Below are 23683 nucleotides of genomic sequence, written 5' to 3' on the forward strand. Positions count from 1 at the left end.
CAGGTTCAGTCATGCCCCCCACTTACACTTACCCTCAGTCTCCCCTCCTGGAAAGCACGGCCCCTCCCTGCAGCTCCCAGCTGTTGCTCCTGTCTCTCCCCCTTGGGCGCAGCTCGCAGCTTGCTGGCTCCAGCAGCTACCGTGCAGGGAGGGGGCCCGGCCACACCAAGTGTTTGAATAGGGCCAGCAAACCCTGGCAGAAATCTGAGGGGGAAGGGGCATGTGACCCCACAAGCCACCTCCACCCTTCCACACCTCCCCCCTCTGCCTCCCTTTCCCCTCCACCCCCCACGCATTGCCTCTGTGCCCTGGGATAGGAATCATTCCCATTTAATCCAGAGTGTGTTAGGCTGATGCAGTCAAAACGTGATTCCAAGGGATTTTAAGTTAAGGGATGCAACAGTTCTGCCCTTGTAGTCCATGATTTCAGCAGGGCTCAGGCAGGTATATTTAGCAGAATTTCTCTTTCTGGGTTACAGTTGTGTTAATTCTGCATTAGTTGTCTGTACCCTGGGGGACAAAGAACAAAAGTAAAGTAATCACCCCAAATACTGCAGTAGTACTACTGTAAGATATTGGTCCAGATCTTCAACTCATGTAAGTGGGTCCCTTTACATCTGGCTCGTAGTGTTTAGGGCCCTAAATGCTATAGTACTTCTAGATATACATAAATAAAAGGCTCTCTTGCTCTCCTCTCTGTCTCCCCTTTCACGTGACCCCCTTAGTGTTTGATGGTTGTTGGTACGCCAGCTTGAGCTCTTTCGGTATCGTTGGAACTACAATCAGGGGCCCCTTCCATTTGTGTGTGTATATGGATGGGGATCAGGAGCTATAAAAGCAACTTGACATCCAAATCTAGCTCACTCAAGCATTTATTCTAAAGCACATACATTTCCTCCCACCCACACAAACACTCACTTGTCAGCAGCTTTCCATACATGAATGGAAAAATCAGGACGTAATTCAGTAAATGCACAATACATTCTCTGATGCTCAAACCCTTTGAAAAACATAGGCCCATTAGACCGGACAAAGAAAGGCCTGTGACAATTAGGGTCCAGGCACCCTAGAGAAAGAACAAGGAGTCTGAACCCCAAAGAATAAGCAGTTGAATCAACTGGATGTATATAGTGTTACTGTGTGTAAAATATGTCAAATAAGGTCAGTTTCAAGTCTCTTTCTTACAGGCTTTTTTCCCTTTTATTTTATTTTCTCCTGGCATGGCGACTCATGGTTATTTAGGGTGGGGAAATTCTAGCCAGGAGGTCTTAATGTTTTCCCATTACCACCAATGGTCCATGGTTTGTCTCTTCCTGGGTGTGTACAATGTAGGGGCTTGGAGCTGGTTGCGGAGGCAACCCCTCCTTGTCTCTCTGACCATCTCCCTGTTGTGAGGTGGAGCTGACTGTTGCAGCACAAATTATGAGCACAGTTTTATATCTACATAAATATATAAACACTGTCTGTATACATCTCATAATGACCATCAAGTTCAGAGCATGACAAGCTTTCATAAAAGAGCTTACTTGACCTATTTTTATATACACTAACATTGAATCAACTGGTTGTATAAAATTGCTTATTCTTTGGAGTTCAGACCCCTCTGTTCTCCACTTGGGGTGTCTGGACTCTGATTGTCACAGGGCCATTTATAAGAAAAGACCCTCCATCATCAAGGACTGAATTTGTAAGATCAGTACTGGTCTCTGCACACCCACATTCAAATCAGTGGGTGGGGAGGGGCATACTGGATATTTACCTGTGCAAATCCAATTTGAGGATGCAGTTAATTATACTTGGGCCCAAACAACCTAGTCTGAACACCTCAAATCTTTGGGGATGTATGGATTGGGTTCCAGATCTACGCTTCAGAGTGATTCTCTGTTTCTAGAATGGGCTGAAACGAAATCCCATATCTAAATCTTCCTGAATCTGGCAAAGTTCAGATGTGGATCTAAACTTTGCAGTTTGGGCCTCTCTCTCCACTTAACATGTGCACATATCAGTTTGTTCACAAAAGTACAGACATATCAGCTTGGGTTTTGCACTGCCCCTTTTGTAAGTGTTCCCCTTAGTATCATTTGATACTGATCATTTGATACTTGGTGAGATAGGATATTGTATTCCCAGAAGACCTGCCCAACACAAATGCTGTTTCATTTGGGATCTTTTAAATAACCTGGAGAACATTTGGAAAAATCTTAAGCGTTTTCTTTCAGAGTAAAATTCTCAACAATATTGTGTTGCGGACACAACCAGAATACACTGGCACAATTCTGTTCCCAATACAACCAGAATGCACTGGCATATCTCTGTTCCCAGTCAGAGGTCTTCTGCCTTCTCCTCCCCAACATGGACTTGGAAGGGTATACTGCCCCCATTTGGGCTGTTTAATATTTGTTTTAGGATAGGCACTGTAGGCATTTGCTTTTCCCTATCATTAGTCAGGATTTCCAGTACCTCAGTTTCCCCTTGCTGGTCTGCAGTCTTCCTGTGCTGGTTGGTAGTTTGCGTCTCACTATCCAGTTCCTCTGTGACTGGTTGGTATTTTAGCTCACGGATGCATGAAACAATAGCGGACCAGAAGCAGGCCCTACAGTCACACAGCACTCCTCCCTACCCTACTGAGCCTTCTCCTCCTCAACTGATAGATAGTCATCTCAGCCAGCACTAGCAGGAAGTTGACAAGGGGGTGCGTAAATACAGAGATGTGAGGAAAAGTACAGCCAGAATATGAGATTCTGGCAGCACTGGAAAAGGGGCTTCAACTGTAGGCAGAAGTGTACCATGGTTTTCCCTCACCACAGAAGAGGCAAATGTTGGGACTCCATGAACCATGCCAACAACACGCCTGTGTTCATATCTCTATGAAGGAGCTACCAGTTTATGTCCCTGGGTGGTCTTAACCCAGATGAGCATTAGCTTTGCAAAAATGTCATCCTTCCCTGCAGCTCTGCAAGCAGAACATTTAAAAATGTAACCACCAGACAAGTAGAGACCATACACAACTCCTGCAGTCCCTCAGAGCTTTCTGCCATGGTCTGTACAACCCTTATCTTTCTCCTCTAGAGTAAGACACCCTTCCACAGTCAGCTCCCAGTCAGTAATGCATCCGTGAGTTGCCTCAGAATCTTGACTAGGAATTAACCCCTGAAACCCCAGGCAATAGTATGACTCGGCAGATACTGGAGAGGCGTATGGCAGACCTTCATTGTCCCCTCTAGGGTACCCGACAGGCCTGGGCACTGCTTCAGAAGGAGCTATTCTAGAACCCTGGCGGTCCAGTACTGGCAAGTATGGGTAGTCACACTGTTCATGGACACACATGATGGTGCTAAAGTAGTTTTTCATGTCTGCTTTATATTCATATAAACAAACCAATAAAATATGTATTAAATTTTGGAACAGAGCAGTTTGCTGAGAACAACATGATGAAAGGTTTGCAAACACATTTTTAATGAAGGAAAGTGAAAACATCCTACAGTGAGAGGTTGCCTGTAGATAGAATAAATATTTAGAATCTTATTGACTATCCATATTTTATAGAGAGATTTTAGCTAATCAAAATGGATAATAGCTTAAAAACCATTAGTTATCACAGCAGAAGTGCTTTAGAGATCATTAGAAGAAATGAAGAACCACTGATGCAAAAGTTATTTCTTTGTTGGATGTTGGGTTCTATCCTGCCATTCCTTGCTCATTCAAAACTTATTATTGAAGAGGATGTGAGTTTTGGGAAGTGAGAAAATGCAGGATTAGACCCTTTCTGAGCTGTACTGCACAAGGGGCTACATATTTCCACTTAGGCCTGGTCTACACTACATGGTTAGGTTAATGCAAGGCAGCTCATGTCAACCTAGCTGTGGAAGTGTCTTCACATAAATTTGGCTCCCGCCAACGTAAGTGCCCTGCTATCCCAACTTAATAACACCATCTCCCCGAGTGGCATAGAGTCAGGGTCGATGTAATTAGATTGACACAGTATCAGTGTAGACACTGCATTACTTACATTGACTGTTACTGGCCTCCAGGAGTTGTCCCACAATGTCTCACACTGACCACTCTGGACACCATTATGAACTTCACTGGCCAGGAGTCAGGAAGCCTCCCTCCCCTTTAAAGCCCTGCAGATTTTTAAAATTCCTTTTCCTGGTTGCCTGGCTTGGCAAGCACACCCAGCAGCTCTCCACTGTTGAGTGGAACTGCCCACCTGACCGTGCCTGCTACATGCTCCAGAGGTGTTGGATCTCCTGGACCGTTAGGGAGAAGAGGCTTGCAGACACAGCTCGAACCAGCCAGAGAAACATTGACATCTATGAGCAGCTTGCTCAGGGGATGTAGGAAAAGGGCTACAACAGGGACCAGCATCAGTGCTGAGTGAAAGCCGAGGAACTGTGGCTGGCATACCAGAAGGCCAGGGAGGCCAACAATCGATCTGGTGCAGAGCCGCAGACCTGCCACTTTTACAAAACCTATGTGCCATCCTTGGCAGAGACACTACCACCACCTCCAAGAGCACCATGTATTCTTCTGAGAGCCTGAGACCCAGGCCCCTGCCATGACCAGTGAGGAGGAGGGGGTGGAGGAGGAACAGGAGGAGTATGGAGGACAGGTTACTGGGGAATCCAGCTGTGCAGCAAACCAAGACCTGTTTTCAACACCACCACAGTCCAGCCTGTCCTGACAGTCGAGCACTGGTGAGTCTGATGCAGGGGAAAGAACCTCTGATAAGTGTGCTGTTTAGTTTGAAATTACAGGGATGGCACCTCCAAAGAAGCAGGACACATCTTTTGATTTGCCCATTTGAACTTTAGCTAGAAGAGGTAGTGAAACAACTGAGAGGTAGAGTTGCTATTTGCTTTTCATTCCCCTCTAGAATTAGGCAGTGGGAGCTACATGGAGCAGTTTGTTTATATGCAGTGGGATGGCCCGTGAATCCTCCATAGAGATCTTGATTAAACTTCCATGGACGTACTCTGCAATCTTCTGCTGAAGGTTTCTGGGGAGGGCTGCCTTATATCTTCCTCCGTGGTAGGACACTTTCCCAAGCCACTCAGCGATAACTTCAGCAGGCACCATTGCAGTACACAGGCTAGCAGCATATGAACCCACGTGGCATTGGGATGCCAGCTGTAGCTGTGCTCTCTCTCTCTGCCTCTGTTACCCTCAGGAGTGAGATATCAGCTAAAATCACCACCACCGGTGGAAAATGGTGCCAGTATTCAGTTCCATTGCCCTATACAACTATAATCATACTAGTGAGCTATTCTTCTCTCATGTCCCCCACCCTTAAGGCCATATTCACTATGGCTGGTGCTGTGGCTGACACCGTGCTCTATCAGTCCCAAGCAGAAGTGAGAATGTAGTGCTTACATTCTGAGGAGGAAGGAGAGTGAGATGAGCATCTTAAGTTTTGATTTCCAGTATGAATACACTGACAATGGTACATCTGTGCGTTGTATCTGCAGCTGCTGCCATTGCAGCAGTCAGGATCTCCCTCTCCCCACCTGCAGAATGCCTGAGCCAGATAAGGAGGAGAAAGAAAAGGACTCAGGATAACATATTCCAGGAGATCCTGCAAACCAGTGCTGCATCAGAGAATGAGCCTGGAGGATCATCCTTGCAGACAGCCTGGACAAAGCTAGAGTGGAGAGGAGAAAGGTGCTTGCACTTCTCAGACTGCAAACAGAGATGCTTCAGACTCAGACTTGCAGGTTCAAAAATCCCATGCTCACCTCCCTCTGCAGCCCATATAAAACTCTGCATTGGGACCTCCCTATACACCCCCTCAACATTCCATGTGGCATAAGGGATTTGTGCAATTTATGTGAAGACACTTCCACAGCGAGGCTGATGTAAGCTGCTTTGCCTCCACCCAGGGGGACACTAAAGAAAATAACAGCTTCACGGACATTACTGTGAAAGACACAGTTTGTGTCTATGTACCTGAAATGAAAAAGACTGTTCTTTCCCCTTCATAAGTTCTGTTCCCTTAATTTATTAAGTATCTTTTTTATTTGCCTGGTTCATGTTACAGAATAAAAGTCTATCTTTTGGAACATAATTCATCTTTATTAGTACACAACATATGCTGGCTAGTGAGGAGCAGGTCTGACAGCGATCAATTTCCTGTTACTGCACCGTGTCACAGAACCCATAACATCATTCACAAACCATATTAATAGGTGTATTGACAATGTTAGATTCCTACATACACAGCAATCCCTACATGATGTGTCCTGGGCCACAAAAGAGCAAGACCAGGTAGAGCACACTACAGCAACACACAATACTCTGGCTCACTATTAAAAGGGTTTTTCAAAGCTTCCCTGAGCCATATAGTTCTATGGTGAGCTCTTCTTATAGCCATTGTATCTGGCTGTGCAAATTCAGCAGACAGCCGCTCCACCTCTGCCCTGCACCCCAGCAGAAACTTTTCCCCTTTTGCTTCACATATATTATGCAGGACACAGCAGGTAACTATAACCATTGGGATATTTTTCTCACTAAGATCCAATCTTTTAAGTAAGCAATGCCAATGACACTTCAAATGATCAAAGGCACATTCTACTGTCATTCTGTACCTGCTGAGCCTGCAGCTGAAGCGCACCTTGGTGCTGTCGAGATGGCTGGTGTATGGCTTCATGAGGGGTAGGCTGGGTCCCCCAAGATCACTACTGGCATTTCAATATTCCCAATGGTAATCTGTCAGTCAGGAAAGAAAGTCCCTGCTTGCAGCTTTCTGAACAGTCCTGTGTTCTTAAAGACGCATGTGTCATGCACCTTTCCTGGCCAGCCCACAATGATGTTGGGAAAGCATTCCCAGTGATCCACAAGCACATGCATAACCATAGAAAAGCAGCCTTTCTGTTGATGTACTCTGTGGCAAAGTGGTCTGGTGCTAAAATAGGGATATGTGTGCCATCTATCACTCCTCCCCACCCTAGTTCAGGAACCTCATTGCTGCAAAACCATCCACTATGTCCTGCACATAGCCCAGAGTCAGAGTCCTGTGTAGCAGGAGGTGATTAATGGCTCTGCACACATGAATGACATCAGCCTCTGCGGTGCATTTCCAACTCCAAATTGATTCCCGACTCTGGCATTGCAAGTTTCTACAGTACACTCAACACTTGCTTCTCAGCCGTCAGTGCAGCTCTCATTTTGGTGTCCCTGCACTGGAGGGCTGGGGCAAGTTTGACATATAGATCCAGGAATATGGCCTGTGCATTCAAAAGTTCTGCAGCCACAGCTTGTCATCCCAAACCTGCATGACAATGTAATCCCACCAGTCAGTGCTTGTTTCTCGAGCCCAGAACCAGTGCTCCACCATCTCCAGCTGCTTCATGAATGCCATCAACAACCTTGAATTGTTTCTTCCTACGTCCCACAGCAATCTAGCCTTCAAGGCATCATTATGTTTCCCGAAGTTCCTCTTATGGCTCTGCAAATACTGAAGGATCAGGTGCCCTGTGCTTACAACACTCATGATAATAGTACTTGTGTCAGAGATGGTGGACAGCAAAAAGGGACGTGTGGGTTTGTGGGACTTTGAAAAGAAAGTGTGAAATATTATGGGCTGCAGATGAAATTATGGGATGGAGAACACTGTATTATGGGAAATTGACTCCATGCACTCAGGTACCCCTGTGCAACTCATTTTGGTCCCATCAGGCATTGCAAGGACTTCCCAAAAGACCCTGCACTGGAATGTGGCAAGTTGCACAGTGGGATACCTACCCATGCTGCACTGCATTCTGCATTAATACAAGTGTTCCTAGTGAGGAAGCACACTGCCAACTCAAGGAGCCAAGTGTGCACACACGAGTGATTTAATAAGTGCAGCAGCTGTATGCTGAGGTAACTTAGGTCAACATAATTTTGTAGTGTAAACATGGTCTTGTCTTTGAAGTTGTTAGCAAATGTGTCTTTCCTTTTTTTAAATCTTTGTCTTTAATGGAAGAAGTGGGGGGGGGGAGAGAATAGGTCCACTCTATTTTCCCCACTAAATCATTTTCCTGTTTTTTTAATTATATTAAAGAATATATACCATGCAATGAAGAACTGTGAATGCCTGTTGGCAACAGTAGGTAAATCCTGAATTAAAATGCCCTGATTCTCTAGTCATCTTGCCTCTGCAGAATTGGTTTATGACAACTGGGAAAAAAAGGCACTTTTGCATTAAATGGAACTAGGTTTTGGAAGGTCATTGTTTAGGAGGAAAGAAAAAATGCAGTGTAATTGACACGACTGCATGAAAATCCACCTTTGATCAATCTCTCTCTCGTACCTTTTGGACAGTGCTATATCAAAACAGCATGAACTCTTTCCAACATTGTATGGTTTACCAATCAAAAAAATCAGAGTGATACACAATGAAAACTATCCAAAAAGATACACTTATTTTTATAGACACCAGATTTGTAGAGCAAGAAAATTATATCACCAAGCAGACGGAAAAAGAATTATAGCACTAAACTGTGTGGGATTACCAGGGCTCAGTAGTGAGGGGAAATGGTTTCAGAGCTGCACCCCATATGTAGAATGCAGGAAAACATGTCAAATATTCTTAAAATTGTGAAAAAGAAAATTTGTGCCAAATTCATCCCTGAACTCCACTGACTCTGTTGGAGTTATGCGAGCTCTGAACTTGACCCATTACATTTTCTTTCTGAAAGAAAATATTCTTCCCTTGTCTAGTGTTGTTTCTGTCTCACGTTGTCTTACCTTTGCTTCCTGTGTTTTTCCATGGACAACTGGAAGCAAAGTAAAGCCAGTGTCTAATGGTAAGGTGTGTGTATGGTGATTCATTCATGCACAAAAATACAGCCATAGATAATCCTTCTCCATGCTACCATACGTTAGGATCGGTCACTGCTTTCATTCTTAACCCCAATACTGGAGATTTATTAGGCCCTGATTCAGGCAAAAATCCCTATTCAAGAGAATTAAGTAAGTGTTTAAATCCCATTGAAGTCAATAGGACTTAAGCACACACTTAAAGTTATGTACATTGTGTTGTCCTGAATTAGGATAGACTTGATCACATGCTCAAGTGCTTTCCTGAATTGGGGCGTTATTGGTGTATTTGTTTGTGAACATTTGGCTGAGTTTCCTGGTTTTCAGCATTCCCTCTCTTTCTCTCTCTTCCCTTACTCTTCTTCCTGCCCACCCACCCCTGAATCTCATTTCTATATTTCTCAGCTTTCAACTTTTTGTAAGTTTTTATTTATATATTTTAAATTATATAGATTTTACACACACACCTTTGACCCTATCATCAATTGTTTAACATGCAATGTAACATATTATATACTGCATTTTACTAAAGCAAACTCTCTCGTATACTTATTAACTCTTAAAAAAAATCTTAAAAAATAAACAACCAGTTTATCCATCAGAATGAGTTAAAACAGATGTTAAATAGGAGTTGCTAATTTTTAATTCATTTTTAAATGTTGATACTAGAAGGTAAACGTTGGACAATTTGGTCTTTCTAGTTAAAAAAGTAGTCACTGGGTTATGTTTCTAGGAATGGTCCTCTCCTTTTCTCAGTGTATGGACAGCCCCACGTTTCAGAATCACTGCTTACTGAAACAGCAGAAACCCTGGTCTTGAAAGTAGCCTAAATATGTTCTATCAACACTTTCACTTCAATTTTACATAGTTATAGTTGTTGCTCATGGTCCTGAGTCAACCAAGCATTCAAGCATGTACTGAACTTTAAGTAAGTGAATAACCCATCCCTATTTGGCAAAGTACATAAGCACTTATACCCTTCAAAGCTGACTTCATGGGGACTAAAGCATCTGCCTAAAAATTAAGCACATGTTTGAATGCTTTGCTTAACTTGGGCCATAAGCAACAAATGGGTCTCTCATCCCTCTCCGGGGAACTGGGGAACCACCCCGCCTCCCTATAATTACAAAAATCTATAACCCAGTAACAACCCTCGAGTCCTCCCCGAGCTGCCTTTCCAACCCTTCCTTTCCTTCCCCCCTGACTGGAAGGGTGTTAATGGCCCACTTCATTTTGAATGGTCCCATGAAATATGAGTTAACTACTTATGCTAAACAATCTGACTTGAAAAAGAGCTCTGTGTAAGCTCAAGAGCTTGTCTCTCTCACCAACAGAAGTTGGTCCAGTAAAATTACCTCACTCATCTTGTCTCTCTATTGAGACATTATCACTTATGAGTGATTGATATAAATTAAAAAGTTCTTTCATCTGTGTATCTGTAACTCATCAACCCTACACATTAACAAATTCTATGTGTGAGAGTGACTCATGTTGCCTTAATTAGGTCAGTTTGAATCAAGCCAGCCCACTTTTTTCCCAAAGAAAATAAGCTGGGAGGGGGATTGTTAGCAGATGGCAGTTCCCCTATCTTAGGGGTCTTAGAGGTGAGGAGGGCGTGAATGGAGTCTCCATCTGAGCAGCCAGAGAGACACATTTTTGTGTGCCTTTAAGGCTGACTTTTCAATCTAAAAATCATCTCAGACACATTAGCAGAAGACTAGAGGGGAGTTAAAAAAAAGAAGTCAAAAGACAGCCTAAAAAAAATGATTTGATAGATTTTTAAATCAAAATTTTGGGCCCCAGTCTTGTGATTTTGCATGATTCTGTTCTCTTGACACTGGTAATGCTATATGTGGCCTTTAGTCAATGGTGTGTAGCCCTTTGACATTCTTTCAGGCCCCAGCACACTAAGTTTAGGTACAGGCAGAAGCTGTGTTTACATTCAAAACCTTGCTCCTTTGACATCACTGGTAGTTTTGCCATTGACATCAAAGGAATCAGGATTTGGCCCTTCTTTTATGAAATGTTATATTTAGAGTATATCAAAAGTAAGCAAGGTGACTGTACAGGGCTCACTCTCCTAAAGCCCCCCTTATGGTGAGACCCAGCATCACACGACTTGCACCTCAGTTTCCCCACACTGATATTTGGCCTACTCCTGCTGTGGAGGTGGCTTGCTGCAGTGACTTGACCCTCCAGCTAAGTCATTAACAAAACTCAACCCCTCCCAGAGTATCCATGTCCAAAGCAAGACAAAGGGTCTGTCTTCTCTCTTCTACTACAAGCACCGTTCTGCCCACCCTCTGTGCTCAGCTTTTGTCCTGCCTAGGCGGGTTACCATCTCTCCCCTCAGCCCCCCGGTCTCCTTTAGGTTACTCCCTGCTCTTTTTTGAGGACCTCTTGTCCTCCACAGGCCTCTACCTGCCTTCTGCTCTCTTCTCCAGTTGGTTCCCCACTGCTGGGCTTCCTTCCTCTTAAACCCAACTCCTAGTGCAGGTGTAGCAGGGCAGGGCTCATTGAACAGGGCTGACTAGCCCAAGGGCTCTGGGCTCTTAAAGGGGCAAGTTGCCGTGTTACGGTGACGATGTGATTCAAGTTCCAGATCAGGACCTGAGCTCATACTCAAAGCCAACATAGCAATGAAGTACTAGCAGAGTCTGTATTATTATTACATTACAGTTGCAGCAAGGGATTCCAGCTTTTTATCGGGACCTCATTTTGCTGTACACTGTACAGACAAAGTAAGAGACAATCCCTGACTTGAAGAGTTTATAATCTAAAGAGACAAAGACAGATTATTATTCATGGAATCATAGAATATCAGGGTTGGAAGGGACCTCAAGAGGTCATCTATTCCAACCCCCTGCTCAAAGCAGGACCAATTCCCAACTAAATCATCCCAGCCAGGGCTTTGTCAAGCCTGACCTTAAAAACCTCTAAGGAAGGAGATTTCACCACCTCCCTAGGTAACCCATTCCAGTGCTTCACCACCCTCCTAGTGAAATTTTTTTCCTAATATCCAACCTAAACCTCCCCCATTGCAACTTGAGACCATTACTCCTTGTTCTGTCAATTGCTACCACTGAGAACAGTCTAGCTCCATCCTCTTTGGAACCCCCTTTCAGGTAGTTAAAAGCAGCTATCAAATCCCCCCTCATTCTTCTCTTCTGCAGACTAGACAATCCCAGTTCCTTCAGCATCTCCTCATAAGTCATGTGCTCCAGCCCCCTCATCATTTTTGTTGCCCTCCACAGGACTCTTTCCAATTTTTCCACATCCTTCTTGTAGTGTGGACACAGTACTCCAGATGAGGCCTCACCAATGTCGAATAGAGGGGAATGATCACGTCCCTCGATCTGCTGGCAATACCCCTACTTATACAGCCCAAAATACCATTAGCCTTCTTGGCAACAAGGGCACACTGTTGACTCATATCCAGCTTCTCACCCACTGTAACCCCTAGGTCCTTTTCTGCAGAATGGCTGCCTAGCCATTTGGTCCCTAGTCTTTAGCTGTGCATGGGATTCTTCCGTCCTAAGTGCAGGACGCCAGCCCATACTTCTTTAAAATTGCTGGCAAGAATACTGTGGGAGACCATATCAAAAGCTTTGCTAAAGTCAAGGAATAACACATCCACTGCTTTCTCCTCATTCACAGACCCAGTTATCTTATCATAGAAGGCAATTAGGTTAGTCAGGCATGACTTGCCCTTGGTGAATCCATGCTGACTGTTCCTGATCACTTTCCTCTCCTCTAAGTGCTTCAGAATTGATTCCCTGAGGATCTGCTCCATGATTTTTCCAGGGACTGAGGTGAGGCTGACTGGCCTGTAGTTCCCCGGATCTTCCTTCTTCCCTTTTTTAAAGATGGGCACTAAATTAGCCTTTTTCCAGTCATCCGGGACCTCCCCAGAGTGCCTTGAGTTTTCAAAGATAATGGCCAATGGCTCTGCAATCACATCCGCCAACTCCTTTAGCACCCTCGGATGCAGCGCATCTGGACCCATGGACTTGTGCTCATCCAGCTTTTATAAATAGTCCTGAACCACTTCTTTCTCCACAGAGGGCTGGTCACCTCCTCCCCATGCTGTGCCCCCCAGTGCAGTAGTCTGGGAGCTGACTTTGTTCGTGAAGACAGAGGCAAAAAAAGCATTGAGTACATTAGCTTTTTCCACATCCTCTGTCGCTAGGTTGCCTCCCTCATTCAGTAAGGGGCCCACACTTTCCTTGATTTTTTTCTTGTTGCCTACATACCTGAAGAAACCCTTCTTGTTACTCTTAACATCTCTTGCTAGCTGCAACTCTGAGTGTGATTTGGCCTTCCTGATTTCACTCCTGCATGCCTGAGCAATATTTTTATTCTCCTCCCTGGTCATTTGTCCAATCTTCCACTTCTTGTAAGCGTCTTTTTTGTGTTTAAGATCAGCAAGGATTTCACTGTTAAGCCAAGCTGGTCGCCTGCCATATTTACTATTCTTTCTACACATCGGGATGGTTTGTTCCTGCAACCTCAATAAGGATACTTTAAAATACAGCCAGCTCTCCTGGACTCCTTTCCCTCTCATGTTATTCTCCCAGGGGATCCTGCCCTTCAGTTCCCTGAAGGAGTCAAAGTCTGCTTTTCTGAAGTCCAGGGTCTGTATTCTGCTGCTCTCCTTTCTTCCTTGTGTCAGGATCCTGAACTCGACCATCTCATGGTCACTGCCTCCCAGGTTCCCATCCACTTTTGCTTCCCCTACTAATTCTTCCTGGTTTGTAAGCAGCAGGTCAAGAAGAGCTCTTCCCCTCATTGGTTCCTCCAGCACTTGCACCAGGAAATTGTCCCCTACACTTTCCAAAAACTTCCTGGAGAACCAGGGCCTGTGATCTAGTAACTTCTGTTAGTTACCGGAAGAAAGCCTCATCTACCTCATCACCCTGGTCTGGTGGTCTATAGCAGACTCCCACCATGACATCACCCTTGTTGCTCACACTTCTAAACTTAATCCAGAGACTCTCAGGTTTTTCTGCAGTTTCATACCGGAGCTCTGAGCAGTCATACTGCTCTTTTACATACAATGCATGATTATTATTTTAAAGATGGGGAATTGAGGCTGTTTGTACATAGCATTACATAAAGCAGTTTTGGATCATTTCAGAATGAAAGACATCACTTAAAACCAAAATTTGGTTTTCAATGTATTATATTTTTATTGAGGATACTTCCACAAAATGTCCTATGATGGCATTTGGATACCAGTGATGGGTGTCCTAGAAAGAATGGATGGAGAGAGATTGTTAACATGATTATTTTAAATAAAGTTTTAACAAAAATTAGTAAACAGATGAATAAGTACTGTTCTCTTTCTCGCTACAAAGCCATATTTTTTGGGAAATATGGATAATGAGGCCACTTGAAAATAGTGGATCATTAAAGAGTCTTCCAGAACTTGTAAATGCTATAACTGCAGTGTTTGTTCTTCCAGTACTTTGCAAGAACAGAAGGGGGAATTACGGAAGCGCCTATCCTACACTACCCACAAACTGGAAATGCTTGAAACAGAATTTGATTCTACACGCCAATATCTTGAAATTGAACTGAGACGTGCTCAGGAAGAACTTGAAAAAGTAACCGAAAAATTGAGAAGGTGAGTATTTTTTTTAAAATAGATAAACTGCATTGAGAATATACAAACTACTGTACTTAACAATGTAGAGATATGCACTCCATTCATTATATAAACATGTTTATAGTACACTTTACACCCACATACATATATTTGTTACATACCACACACATATATATATTGATATATGTCTGTGTGTGTTACACATACATATATATGCATATTTGTGTGTGCATACAGTGTATATTGTATACACGGTATGTAATCTTTATATCATTAATGGCATATACATTATGTGTGTGTGTTATTACACACACACACCCCTATTATAAACACAAAGGATATTGATATTCCCTTTAGTAAGTACAGTGTAACTGCATTGATATTAGTTGAGTTATTCTGCATTTACACTGGTGTAAGAGCAGAATTAGGCCCTGTTTTTCAAAGATGAGCAAAGTTTATGTTCAGTGTATGAAATGATATGAAGTTTCATATCATGGTGTGGTAAAACATGTTACATTTACTTCCAAAAAGTATGATGTGAAACAAAAAACCTTCTATTTAAAAATAATACAAACTGCAGAAAAAAAGGCACAGAGCTGTTCTAAATTTAGGGCCCAATCAGAATAAATAATAGTAATAATTGAGTCCTCATTGACTTAAAAGGGAGCAGGCTCTAGCCTTAAGTGCGTACATGTCATTTTTAAAAATCTCTGAACCAAAAGATCCATTTATTTATGAAAAAAATTCAGTTGAACTTTTCCTGAACGCATCATCATCATCATGTAGGAAAATGGACAGTGCATCACACCTAATGCAGGTAACAAAGTACCTTTCCAAGTAGAAACAGAAATCTTGCATAACATTTCTTAGCTGGACTGTAGCATTAATATAAGTGATAACAAGGTAATTGCTATAAATAAAGAATTTTAACAGGTTGAATTTTAAGACACCAGTACAGGAAATCATGTTAGCACATGCTTAAAATTAAGATACATGCTTTCCTGAATCAAGGCCTAAATCAGAGATACAGCATATACTACTTTACATGATTTTGTTATCTACAGCCTTCTATGTAGAGCAGGCAGTCAGCTGTCCACACTACTTATCTGTCTACAACACATTTTTCCCCTCTCTCCTATCGCTTCATTTACATCAGAGCTATCAAAGTAACATTCTAGTGCAATTTTCTTCAAACCCTTTCACAGTGTTTTCCAATAAATGGCAATGTTAACCATCCTTCTTACTGTACATTAAATTACTTTTCCTGAAGAACTACATTTTGCAGGGCAAGTGGAAGGCTCAGCAATAGAACAGGGAATATTTGGGACTTTCTGGATTTGAAATAATGTTTTACTTCAGGTTCATACTGTTTAAAGTGTAAGTCAGATATTTCACAAAAACAATGAGGAGTCCGGTGGCACCTTAAAGACTAACAGATTTATTTGGGCATAAGCGTCTGTGGGTAAAAAACCCCACTATTTCAGTCGTGTTACAAAAAACAGACAAAATGTGTATCCAGACTGGAAATTAATCTGGGATACTACCTTTTGATGCAACTTTTAAAAGAGCATACAGGTAACTCGTTCACTTATAGGAACATGCCTCTGTATTTAAGTATAGTAACCATCTTCTGCCATAAAACCTGCTTCAACTTTGCCTTTTAGAAAATGTGCAGTAAATCTTGCATCAGGTCTATATAATTTCTTCCCTACCATCTCTGCTTATTTATAATATACATTTGGATCTCAGAAGGAGCCATGGACATTATAAAAAGGCTAATCATGCAGTCAGTGGGAGTTTTGCCAGAGTGAAAACGTCAGGCCTGTAGACAGGTTGTCTATATAGGTAGGGCCTGATTTTCAGAAGTTCTGAGTGTGATGGGTTGGATCCCCCCGTTCCGGGCCACCAGCTGATGTGCTGGGGTCTCACTGAGCCCACCTGTCCCACCAGCCTGGGTTCCCCTTACTCTGTGCTGCTGTGACAGGCTCTCAAGCCCCTTCCGGCACACACACACAGGTAAGGACACACCCAGCTATAGAATCACACAGTCTGGAGTCAGCTCTGTATGGGAGGACTCAGCTTGGGGAATTTCCCAGCACTCCTGTACCCATTCCCCACCACTGGTCCAGAGGGTACCTGTGCCCTGTCAGGGTAATTCGCTGGCGGGTCACCAGACAGTTTGTTTCTATTTGCACAGCCACCCGCCGTTCCCAGTGGCTGTGGGTCACCATTCCTGGCCAATGGGAGCTGCGGGAAGCAGCAGCCAGCCCATCCCTGTGGCCCGCACCGCTTTTCGCAGCTCCCACTGGCTGGGAATGACGTACAAGGGTCACTGGGAGCTGCAGACGGCCATGCAAATGTAAACAAACCGTCAGGCGGCCTGCCGGTGGATTACCCTGATAGGTTGCATGTGGCCCACGGACCGCAGGTTGCCCACCACTGCTCTGGAGTGTATGTTGCATTGCATTGTATAGAGATCTATACATTGTAAGCTCATGAAATTCACCCCCTCCCTCAATGTGGAGAAAGATATACACAGTTTTTGCCCTCCCCCCCCAGTTATGAATTGCACAAACTGAGTTTTAGAATAAACAAAAAACAAGTTTAACTACAAAAAGTAAATTTTAAGTGATAAGGGATAGCAAATGGTATGAAGCAGATTACTGAGCAAATAAAACAAAACACAATCTAGATGGAATACATTAAAGAAATTGGCTACAAACAGTAATTTCTCACCCTAAAAGTTGTTTTATGGAGGTTGCAGAGTTTCTTGAAGGTAAACTGCACTGCTTGCAGTTTAAATCTCCAGGTATACCCTTCACAGGCTGACCTTTCTTGCCTGGGCTCAGCCCCTGCGTCCCCCAGCTTAATTCCTTTGTTTCTTCAGCTGTTTTCAGCAGTCTTCCTTCTTGGGTGGGGAGGCAGTGGAGAAGAGTCTAGATTAACTCACTCCCCAGCCTTAAATAGGATTTGTATATGCAGGAATCCTTTGTTTCCCAGTTTGACTCCCACCCCCTTCCTGTGAAAAAGTACCAGTATGTCAAGATGGTATCCTGTACCAGGTGACATGATCACATGACCCTGCAGTATTAAAGCAGCATCCCAGGAAACGTCTCAGGAAGGAGGGAGATTAGTATCTTCAAAGTCCTATTGTCCTTCCTAGTGGCCCATTCAAGTTATTTGCATACTTCTGGTGGGCGTTCCCCAGGTAAAAACACAGTTGTAATTATTACAGAGTCCATATTTCTAACTTCAGATACAGAAATGATACATGCATACAAATTGGATAATCACATTCAGTAAATCATAACCTTTCCAATGATACCTCGCATGATCCATCTTGCATAAAACATATCTTAGTTATGCCATATTCATATCGTAACAATATTTCTATGAAGAATATGGGGCGTAACGTCACCCTGAGCGCCTAGTACTTCAGTTCAGGTCAATAAGCCAGATCCAGTGCCTGTTGAAATCAGTGGAAAGACTGCTGTTGACAGCTGTTGACATCAGTGCACAATGGATCAGGTTCAGTGGATGCTGTGGATGTTCAGAACCTCTGAAAGTCAGGCCCATAAAATGTTTCATTTATTGCAAAGAACATTATCAGTGGAAAGTATTAAAATCAAATGAATATAAGTGCTTTTCTAAAACTCTACTTGGTAGGTTGTTTTTTTTATTACGAAGAAAATTTATGCAAAAAATTATGTTCCAGGCAGGTGATTTCTCCTCCGAAGACTTATCATGTGGGAAGCCCAAAATACGTTACAAGGTGAGCTTTAAAAATTGTTTCTATTGAGAATAGCAAAAACATAAAAAAATAAGGCAAGATAAACACCTAGAAATCCCCAAACTGGAAACAGATAAACATTTTAAACAAAAGTATGATCCAAAAGAGTGTCGGCAACATGTAAAAATAACTATATGAAGATCAGTGTGTAAAGAACAGTAAGAGCAATATTAGAACATCAAGAATTTATCTCCCATGTTGTTCATTTCTAAAGAAAGAGAAAGGTAAATGTGAACAACTGTACTAGATAAGCACAGAGTAACATGGTCCCACTTGTACGCTAAAAAACATTTCAGTCATTAAACTTGTACTGCTGCTCTGAGCAGCGTTCTCCCTAAAGGCTGAAAGCTCCATTAGCCATTGCTTCTAAAGCCTCCCACACCCTTAATTTAATCCACAGTAATGCCAAAACAACCTGCCTTTTTTGTTTGTTTTAAACACAAACATCTCCTGTTTAGGGAGGGCACATTTAGATGACTTGATGGCCTATCATTCTCTAAAGGAGTAGGATTTTCTAAGCACACCATGTTGACCTATACTGCTCCCACTGAATTCAATGGTAAAACTTTCATTGACATCAGAAGGAGCTGAGTTTGGCCAATGCTGAGCAATTTTGAAATTCCCACCCTTAAACCATAGTTCTGCTTTGAAAAGTGGCTGAAATGGCATTGTGGGGTTCCGTGTGCCTCGCAATGATTTGCATATCATATCACCAGCTCCTTGTGCCATAGCAAGACCAACGAAACCTTGACCATCCCTGAGAGGTGTTTGTCCAACTTGTTTCTAAAAGTGTCCAATGATGGGAACTCTGTGACCTCTCTTGAAAGCCTATTCCAGAGTTTAACTATCCTTATAGTTAGAAAGTTTTTCCCAATATCTAACCTGTGTTGTGTTTAAGAGTGTGCTCAGTTTAAAAGTAAAAACAAACCCATGCATTTCGACTACCAGTCCTGAAAACTCAAACTGAGCTCAAAGAGCCCAGCTGGACTCATTCCTTCTTTTGCACCCCACCAGTAATAAAGGTTCTGCTAGTCAAATTAGGCCCACGCCCACACCTGTACAACTCTCAGATTATGCCTTCAGTAATAACTGTGCAAAGCCCATCATCTCCGCTTGGAATTTAGAGTAGAATTCTGTTGATGCACAAGGAGTAAAATCCACTTAAACATATGTGTTTAAGTGCTTCACTATAGAGGGATGGACTTCAGCATGTATTTAAGTGGGTTCCTGAACAAGACCCTCACAGCTGTGTTGGCTCCTTTGCAGTGCTAGTAGGAGAAAAAAGCATCTTATATTTGTAAGAAAGTAGATAAAACTTTAGAATACAGACAAGGAACAAACCTGTTGAAGAAGAAGGTGCCATTTGTACAGTCACTCTTCAAAGCAGAACTGCTATCTAGGTGGAATTTCCTCCTGTGCAGAGGGCCAGCCGCACAAGGCCTATGCTTCATTTAACCCTCATTTTTGAGGTCTCAGTGCATAGGCTTTGTATGAGCTATCTGCACAGGACTGCATTTTACCTTGCAAGGGGAAGGTATTTTCTGCTACATTAGACCACATAGATATTTAATGGTAGTGATGATCAGAATTCTTTTTATTAGACCCTGAGAAACATATGAGCAGTTGCACTGCACGGGTGCACACACCCACACATACAGAGCACAAGGGTGCCGTACAATTTGAATTTACTGCAGGACACAGAGAAGGCACCAAAAACATAATAAATGAACAGTGTCACATCAAATAATTCATTCTTTGTAAAAGGCAATTCATAGCTCAGTCAACCCAATTACCACTGAAATTTACAAAGCTGACATTTTACAGTTTTAAAGTCTTAGACACTGCAAAATTCAAACAATCGGGGTGAATGCTTTTTCTACAAGTGGGGCTATGTTACCATTTGTTCATTTGGTCATTGCAGGTCAGATTAATTTTCCCCACTCCTGCTTTATTTTTAAATGTATTGCCAAAAGATTTTATTTAATTTTATTATATTCTTTTCCTTTCATACCTTTAATGCTTTTTTCCATATATTTCTGAGTCCATTTCCCCCCTCCCCATTCACAGTACTGACACTTGTTTTGGCCCCGTGGGTCTTTTATTTTTCCAGTTTGGGTTTTGTGTGTGCGTGTGTTTATCTACTTTATTTTGATTACCTTTGCATACAGTTCTCAATAGAAACACTTTCTGAAGCTCAGCTCCTTCTATATTGTGGGGGGTTTTCATAGAAATGTAGGGCTGGAAGAGACCTTGAGAGGTCATCTAGTCCAGCCCTCTTCACTGAGGTGGGACCACATATACCTACACTACCCTGACAGATATTTGTCTAACCTCTTCTTAAAAACCTCCAGTGATGGGGATTCCACACCCTCCCTTAGAAGCTTATTCCTGTATTTAACTATCCTTATAGATAGAAAGTTTTAGCTTAGATATTGGGAAAATCTCCTTTGATGAAGATTAAGCCAATTACTTCTTGACCTACCTTCTGTGGACATAGGGAACATATTTAAAGACTGTTATTAGGTTCCCCCCCCCCACTCCCTTGCTCCATCTTCTTTTCTCAAGACTAAACATGTCCACTGTTTTTATCATTTCCTTATCAGTCAGGCTTTCTAAACCTTTTATCGTTTTTGTATCTCTTCCTCTGGACTCTCTCCAATTTGTCTATATCTTTTCTAAAGCGTGGTGCCCAGGACAGGACACAGTATTCCAGCTGAGACCTCACCAGTATCAAATAGAGCAAGATAATTACCTCCCTGGTCTTACATACAACACTCCATTAATATACCCCAGAATTATATTAGCCTTTTTTCACAATTGCATCATAATATTCACTCATAAGCAATTTGTGATCCACTGTAATCCCAGATACTTTTTAGCAGCACTACTGCCTAGCCAATCATTCCCCCTTTTTGTAGGTGCACATTTGATTTGTCCTTCCTAAGTGCAGTATTCTGCACCTTATTCAATTTCATCTTGTTGATTTCAGACTAGTTCTCTAAGTTCTCATTGGTTCTTTTGAATTCTAATCCTGTCCTACAAAGTGCTTGAAACCCCTTCCAGCTTGGTGTCTTCCACAGATTTTATAAGCATAATCTCCACTCCATTATCCAAGTCATGAGTAAAAATATTGACTAGTACCAGACCAAGGACAGACTTCTGCAAGCCCGCTCCCTGTCCCCCACAGTTTGCTAGCAAACTATTGATAATTACTCTGGTCTTTCAACCAGTTATGCACCTACCTTATAGTAATTTTATCTAAACCACATTTCCCTTATTTGCTTATGAGAAATTCATGTGGGACTGTCAAAAGTCTTACTAAAATCAAAATGTATCATCTCTTGCTTTCTCCCATCCATTCTCCAGTAATCCTGCAAAAGAAGGAAATTAAACTGGTTTTGTATGATTTGTTCTTGTCAAACCCATGTTGGCTTTTATTTATAACCCTATGATCCTCTAGGTGTTGACAAAATGATTGTTTAATAATTCGTTCCAGTATCTTGTCAGGTATCTAAGTTAGGCTGACTGCTCTATACTTCTCCAGATGCTCTTGGGTCCCCTTTTTAAGTACCTTTTTCCAGTCCTCAGGGACTTCACCCATCCTCCATGAGTTTTCAAAGATAGTCACTAATGGTTCTGAAATTGTTTCAGCTAGTTCCTTTAAGTACTCTTGGGTGAATTTCATCAGGTCCGGTTGACTCGAATACATCTCCCTTATCTAAGTATTCTTTAACCTGTTCTTTCCCTGTTTTGGCTTGTGTGCCTTCCACCTTGTTATTAACACTAATTGTGTTAAATATCTAGTCACAGTTTACCTTTTTAGTGAAGACTAAAGCAAAATAGGCATTAAACACCTCAGCTGTCACCGTTTTGTTGAGTTTTGGCTCTTGTTTAGTGAGTTTTGTTAATTTTCTAAAAATTTGATTTGAAAAGGAGTACTTCAGAGAACGAGGGTTTACATGCTACAGTCCACTAACTCTTGTGGATAGAGCAAACCTGGATGGAAATGGAGTAGGGAGTTAGAGTAGGAGGAGCAGGGAACAATGGCCAATGACACATTCCTGCTGCACCCATAGAGTGGGGGCACTGTCAGAGTGAAGAGTTTAATATTAGAAGGGACCACCAGATCATCTAGGGCTTGTCTACACAGAAACCGCTACTGCAGCACAGTGGTGCCACCACAGCAGTGCCACTGTAGCGCTCCAGTGAAGATTCTACACCAACGGGAGAAACCCTCCCGTCAGTGTAAGTAATCCACCTCCCCAAGAGGCAGTAGCTCGGTCAGTGGGAGAATTCTTCCGTCGACCTAACACTGCCTACCCCGGGGGGTTAGGTTGGTTTAAGTGCATCGCTCAGAAGTGTCAATTCCTAGTGTAGACCAGGCCCTATGCTGACCTCCTGTATATCACAGGCCACCAACGCTACCCAACATCCACACTAAGCCCAACAACTAAAATTAGACCAAAATATTACAGCCCACAGGAGACAATTATGTGTCACAGGAAGAGTTGTGTTAATGGGGATTGATCCTGTGCTCTTTGAAGTCAATAGCAAAAGAGTGCAGAATCAGGCCTGTGCTGGATTAGGAGCAAAGCCAGGGAGACCAGCTACTCTCCATGGCATGCCCTCATCTGAATAGCATAGATAATTAACGAGTTAGAGAAGCATTAGGTCATGTTCTATGCCTGCAGCTTTCTTAAGGGCGTAGACAGGGAGGCTCAGATGGGTATGTCTACACAGTAAAGAAAAACCCATCGTTGGCCCATGTCAGCGGACTCAGGCTTGGACTGCTGAGCTGTTTCATTGCTGTGTAGATTTCTGGGCTTGGGATGGAGCCCGGGCTCTAGGACCCAGCAGAGGGGGAGAGTCCCAGAGCTTGGGCTCCAGCCTGAACCCGGAAGTCTACACAGCAGTGCAACAGCCCCACAGTCCAAGTCCAAGTCGGCTGGCACGTTTCTTTGCTATACAGATATACCTATAGTGTTTGCTCTCTCTCTCGCTCTCCTATTGCTTTTTCGGGAGGAAGGTGATAGGGTGTAATACAGCTTCAGACTTTTCTTTGTCATGTTGAATCTGGCTAACAGTGAAAGCCTGTTTAGTGGTTGCAGAAGCAGACATCTATATAGAGGCTTAATATGAATTGGTGCATGTGATAGGAACAGAGAAGATAAAGAGATCGGTGAACTCCAACCAAGCCATTTAATCACCTAGAAATTTGTAATAATGACATCAGGAGATGTAATCAGTTCAGCTGGTGATTTCATGAACTGACCTCTAGTCCTGTACAAGGGCTCGTTGTACACGCTTTCTCACCAGTTTGGTCGTCCCCTTGGCAGACAGCATTACCACAGATCCCTCCTCTAGGGTGAAGTTCACCTCTGTGTAGTGGGCCAACAGAAGGTCTGTACAGCACTTTAGTCATCTTTAGGCTCTCAAAATAAGGCTTAAGGGCCTTAATCTGACCCCACCCCTACCCCCTTTCACAG

At 42.9% G+C, this 23683-nt stretch overlaps 1 protein-coding gene across 3 annotated transcripts in view; it reads left to right on the top strand.

Annotated features, from left to right (window-relative positions):
• The window catches only part of BEGAIN (brain enriched guanylate kinase associated), a 173737-nt gene that overhangs the window by 62025 nt on the left and 88029 nt on the right, over positions 1 to 23683 (top strand). For 2 of the 3 annotated variants that reach the window (XM_045012435.1, XM_045012437.1), the window contains 2 exons: positions 14264 to 14425; positions 18123 to 18179. In XM_045012435.1, the coding sequence (XP_044868370.1) occupies positions 14264 to 14425; positions 18123 to 18179 (219 nt within the window). The remainder of the gene's footprint in view (positions 1 to 14263; positions 14426 to 18122; positions 18180 to 23683) is intronic. The other variant, XM_045012436.1, reaches the window with a different exon arrangement.

This window comes from Mauremys mutica, chromosome 4, assembly GCF_020497125.1.
Source record: "Mauremys mutica isolate MM-2020 ecotype Southern chromosome 4, ASM2049712v1, whole genome shotgun sequence".
Taxonomy (NCBI): Eukaryota; Metazoa; Chordata; order Testudines; family Geoemydidae; genus Mauremys; species Mauremys mutica.